General features: G+C 43.0%; 1 protein-coding gene across 1 annotated transcript; it reads left to right on the top strand.

Annotated features, from left to right (window-relative positions):
- The first annotated feature begins 308 nt into the window (after positions 1-308).
- Positions 309-4,654, top strand: LOC116199168 (glutamate receptor 2.8-like). The gene is made up of 7 exons (XM_031529458.1): positions 309-669; positions 757-1,076; positions 1,325-2,005; positions 2,087-2,446; positions 2,558-2,873; positions 3,322-3,731; positions 3,845-4,654. The coding sequence occupies exons 1-7, from the start codon at positions 393-395 to the stop codon at positions 4,229-4,231; spliced, it is 2,751 nt and encodes a 916-aa protein (XP_031385318.1). The 5' UTR covers positions 309-392; the 3' UTR covers positions 4,232-4,654.
- Positions 4,655-5,943: the final 1,289 nt, after the last annotated feature.

Below are 5,943 nucleotides of genomic sequence, written 5' to 3'. Positions count from 1 at the left end.
TCGTGGCATGGAACCGCTAAATTCTTAAAACCCTTTTCTTTACATCATCAATTAATTTATTATGACGACTAATAATTAAACTTTTTAGTTTAATTATTTGCTAATTGTATATACACTTTCTTGGCCAAAAAAAAAATATAGATTTTGTACAAGCTATTGTAGGTACTATATATGCATTATATTATATATATACACTCGCGAATTCATGGTCAAGTCAATATGCTTAGTGACTTCCAATATTCGTTCTATTTCATTGCATATCAATTCATATTGCGAAATAAAAATAAGGACGCAAGTTATATATAATTATACACACACACATTTCCCGCTGCGATAGTTTTCGCAGTATTCTTATCACATATATCTTCCTCATTCTGATCGATCGAGTCACAATGAGTCGGAGTTCGACCTTGGCGATTTTCTCTTGCATTGTCGTTCTAGTTCTTAATTTGGGTGGACTGGCCATGGCAGCTGAAGGAGACCTGTCAAGGAAGGAGAGGGTGAAAGTGGGTCTACTTGTGGATTCTAATGCTCCTATGGGGAGAATCGCCTCGAGCTATGTCAATATGGCACTGTCGGATTTCTATGAAGCCCATCCTAGTTATCGTACGAGGCTGTCTCTTCACTTTAGGAATCCTCAAAATGATGTCGTTCTCGCAGCTTCAGCAGGTATATGATAATTTCTATTTTGCATTAATCAATCTTCTCTTGGTTCTTTGGGTGCCATCAAGTTAATGGATTGATCGCTTTTTGCAGCATTAGACTTGATGCAAAATGAAGAAGTGCATGCTATAATTGGGCCGGAGCGGTCCTCGCAAGCCAGGTTCGTTATCGACCTGGGAATCAAAGCTCAGATTCCTATCATATCCTTCTCGGCCACAAGTCCTTCTCTTTCGCCTACCCAAAGCCGGTACTTCGTCCGGACAGCTTATGATGACTGCTCCCAAGTGAAAGCAATAGCTGCTCTTATCCAAGCATTTAGCTGGAGAGAGATCGTCCCCATCTACGAGGACACCGACTATGGCAACGGCCTGATTCCCTACTTGACGGATGCCTTCCAAAATATTAACACTCGAGTAAGTATGTATCATTGCTCCGGAGCTAAATTATATTCGTTGTGATTTTCAATGGAAAGCTTTTGTCACTCTCTGGAAATTAACTATTCCGCGTCAATGTATAGATTTCGATTGATATGTATAATATATAATATATATACATATATATGCGTATCATCCAGAGGTTATCTAAGAACCGACTTATAAAATTCTTTTAACTTCTTTATCAGACTGAGCACCAGCCGAATTTGCTTCTTGATTGTGCGTAGGTTCCCTATAGGAGTGCAATCCATCCAACTGCCCAAGATATTGACATCTTGAAGGAGCTAAACAAGGTGATGACCATGTCAACTAGGGTATTCCTGGTCCACATGACCGCCACACTTGGGTCCCGGCTCTTTGTCCTTGCCAATGAGGCCGGAATGCTGAACGAGGAGAGCGTGTGGATCGTGACCGATGGGCTGTCTTCCTTGCTCGATCCAGTTGGCTCCACAGCCATGAGCTCCATGCAAGGTGTGGTGGGCGTGAGGCCGTATGTCCCCATGTCCAAAAAGCTAAAGAAGTTCATGAAGAAGCAATTGAATAGTTCTCATGGAATCTCCCCCTCTAATGGGACTGAGACAGTCACTCTCTTCAGTCTTTGGGCTTATGACACTATTTGGGCATTAGCCATGGTAGCCGAGAAGCAATGGACATCATCTGATCAATTGCGGTATGTTAGGCCAAACAAGAACAAAAAAATGGCAGCACTCAACTTCTCGGACACTGGAATCTCAGAGATGGGCCCTAAGCTTCTACAAGGAATCATAAACCTCAGCTTCCATGGTCTTTCTGGGCTTTTTGAGATGGTTCACGGGCAGCTCCAACCCTCTGGATTCGAAATCATTAATGTGCTTGGGAACGAGGAAAAGATCATTGGGTATTGGACCCCGAAGCATGGCCTCTCAAAGGTATGCGCTCCATCAGTTCCATATTAAAGAATGTAAATTCCGTATTTTGGACTCATTAATTTGTCTCCTGCAACTACACAGACTCTGAGCAATCGCACTGAAGAAAATCGAGAGTACTACTCAACTTCCGTGGATGATCTAAAACCAGTTCTGTGGGCCGGAAAAACCCCGAAGGAACCCAAGGGCTGGGTTATGCCTACCCTGAAGGATACAAAGATGAAGATAGCGGTCCCTGTTAAAACCGGTTTCAGTGAATTCTTCAAGATACACTGGGACCAGCGAACGGGTGTTCCTTCCTACTCTGGTTTCTCGTATGACATGTTTATAGCTGTGGTGGACGCGTTGCCTTTCTACATACCATATGAATTTGTTCCGTTTATGAATGCAAGTAGACAGTCTGCCGGAACTTATGCTGAGATGCTTTACCAGATCAAACTTCAGGTAATAACTACTATTTCTGGAGCTGAGGCCAAACAAATATACATCTCTGATATATATGAAAAAGAGGCCAGGCAGGTTAAATCTTGAAAATAACGTCTCTGTGCATTACAGAAAGTTGACATTGTGGTAGGCGACATAACTGTTGTAGCGAATCGCTCCAATTACGTGGATTTCACGCTGCCTTACTCGGAATCTGGGGTGTCGATGGTGGTCGCAGTCAAGGACGACGAAAGGAGGAACATGTGGATCTTCTTGAGGCCACTGAGCTGGGACCTGTGGTTAACCATTGGACTATCGTTCGTCTTAACTGGCCTCATCGTCTGCTTTCTGGAAGGCCGCCACCAGAACGAAGACTTTGGTGGTTCCAGGAGTGAGCAACTCAGCACCAGCCTCTGGTTTTCCTTCTCAACACTAGTTTTTGCTCATCGTAAGATCTCCGGGCCTCTCATTTGACTTCCCCCTATATATTAATTAACTCATCATTCGCAAAGTCATGCTTGGGTACAGGACATGGAAAGGGCATAGAGAATATATTTTCGTCATATAAAGGACGCGTGAACTTTGTTTTGTTATTGATTGATTTCGTTCCATTCCTTATGCATTCCCTCATACCGAATAAGTAGTTAAGTGCTGCCACTTCTCATCCACGTTCCTTTCCATGCGGCCTTCTCTGGCCTGATTAGATGCAATACTTACCTTAGGATTCGGTGTGTTGTAACCAAGAACTCTTTACGTGAAACCACTAGGTTCTGATGAGTTCGATCCTTACTGGGCTTCCTAACCGGGAACGTCCTTAGTGCCTTTAAAATGGAAGCACTAACATGGCCAAACAATTTGTGATAAAAACTTGAAATTGTTAAGTTTTATTGACCCAGGGGAAAAGGTGGTAAACAATCGGACAAGGCTAGTCCTTGCAGTGTGGATATTCCTGTTGCTGATCATAACGCAAAGCTACACAGCAAGTTTGGCCTCGCTCTTGACAGTTGAACGGCTGCAGCCACAATACGTGGATGTGCAAGAGCTCGTGCGAAAACATTACCATGTTGGATACCAAAAAGGTTCCTACGTCCGGGAACTCCTTGTTCGGGATCTCGGCTTCGATGAGTCAAGGTTGATTCCTCTCAACTCTGCTGAGGAGTACCACGAAGCGCTGTCTAACGGGATCGGGAATGGCGGAGTTGCAGCCATCTATGATGAGACCCCCTACATCAAACTCTTTCTCGGGAAGTATTGCAATAAATATATGATGGTGGGACCGAGATATAAGAATGATGGATTTGCTTTTGTAGGTTCTCCGCTCCTCCCTGTTATTTGTATAACTTCCTCATCTTATGCAGAACAAACATATGATGCTGACTAAATTTAGGATTTAATGTGCCAATGTACATCAACTGTTAGGCATTTCCACGGGGGTCACCCCTCGTCGCGTACTTCTCAAGGGCGATCTTGAATGTGACTCAAGACAAAACCAAGATGAACGAGATCGAAAGGAAGTACCAGCTGAGCCAGAGTTCATTGTGCCAGGACGAGGAATCAAACCAAGGCGGGGCCACAATCTCTTCGCACACTCTTAGCCTCGGCATGGGCAGCTTCAGCGGACTCTTCATCATCACCGGTATTGTTGCAGTGCTCGCAGTTCTAGCTGAGTTGGTGAAGGGGTTCAGGACTAAGCATTCTCTCCGGAAAGGTATAGAGAGGAAGAATTCGAAAGTAGTTCCATTACCAAGTATTGGACAAGGCGACCCTAATACCGGTCCTTCTAAGACGAACTTCCCCTATACATAAGGATGAAGAAAGAGGAGATAACGGATGATCAGATCTTTCCTTGCACAGAAAATTAATCCGGTAGATTTGTCCAGTATTAATCGCTATCCATGTGTAAGCGATCGGTTATACCACAAGACATGCCAAATAGATCCATGATGATATGAAAACTTGTTATTAACTTATATTTTCAGGCTTTCTTGATATCTTGTGGCCGAAGTTTGAACTGCAAAAAGTCGGCCGAGCGAATCTTTTAACCTTTGTTTTCTCGATTTCTTCAGCTATGATCTAGCTATTCCATAATATCGCATAACCTGTGTTTCTTAGAAAAGGATAAATAAATCATCTTAATTGAGCAAGAGGGTGTAGTGTAATGCAGGGGTTCAGATCCTCGCCCTAAAAATAAAGAGATTCAAGGCTTGATTCTTATTAGTATGGCTACCGGTGCTTCAATTTATTTAGATTTTCATAGTCTTGTACTAGGCATGTGGCCTCCCTTGTAATGAAAATAAATTATCTTAAATAATAAAAACTAGTTGAAGACCTGCGCATTGCACGGACGATAATTAAGAAGCTTGAAAATAGAAATCTTGAAATATCAAAATTTTATCATGGCGTCAAATTTTTTGCTAATTTGGATGGAATCAAGACCATAGAGGGCGCCGACGATCCCAATCGGGGGGAAAGGCGCTGGCGACTCCAATCGGGGGGATAATGGGGCTGTGCCTCCACCCGTCGGAATTGAGAAAATCCCAAATTTGAGGGTTCTCCCAATTTCAGGGGGTGAGGGCTTTGATTCAAGTGATCACCTCTCCCCGATTGGAGTCATCGATGCTAGGGGTGATCGGTTTCGGGTACCCTGTTTTTTTCACGATACCCAGACCCTACCCTGTAAGGGACCGGTTCCAAGATTTTGGAACCGGACCCTACTCTGTTGAATCCTAGACCCGGACCCTATTCGGAACCTGTATTATACCACAGGTTCTGGGTACCCTATTGGAACCTGAAAATTTTTTCATCTTGCAAAATTAAATCGAAAATATCTCATCCCGTCCATGTGCTTAGTGTCGGCTTCTCTCTCACCTCATACTCTATATTCCCACAACAAGAAATCTAGTTTGGAAATCTAAAATGTTCTCAATAAATTAATCAGACATGTTGAACAAGCAAGCCCCCTAAATCTAAGGCAGGAAGAACCAACAATGCTGATACCTAAAGAAACTAATTTCATCAAGTAATCTGTAAATGAGTTCTTACCATCCTTCCTCATCTTAGGAAGCAACCCTAAAGCATGTCTTTCTACAATCTTCAAGTACCCATCAACCTCATGCTCAGGGACATTAAACAGCATAATGGAGCCATAATGAAAAACTACCATGTAGCCGCAGTCGCTCCCATTTAAGCAAGCTCCTAGTTCCTGAAAGAAGAGGATTCCTTCAGCAACATCGACAACTTCTTCCAGCTCATAAGATGTAAAGGCAAAGTACTCCAGCTAAGAACATCCGGTTGTCGATGGATTTTACATTATATTGTACTCAAAGTGGAAACTAAGCAGTCTGTAAGACACAGGTGGTGCTCTGGCATAAGAACAGGCCAAGGTGAGGGTTACCAAGGGCATTCTCCATGAGTTCCTGACCTTGGTGAAGAAATTATCATATAATATTATTCCCACAAAATTTCATAAATTTATTTGAACTCCCTCCACTAAGCTATACCGACTCTCCAAGAAGTCG

This window comes from Punica granatum, chromosome 3 (genome assembly GCF_007655135.1).
Source record: "Punica granatum isolate Tunisia-2019 chromosome 3, ASM765513v2, whole genome shotgun sequence".
Taxonomy (NCBI): Eukaryota; Viridiplantae; Streptophyta; class Magnoliopsida; order Myrtales; family Lythraceae; genus Punica; species Punica granatum.
This window is presented reverse-complemented; position numbering and strand designations above follow the sequence as displayed.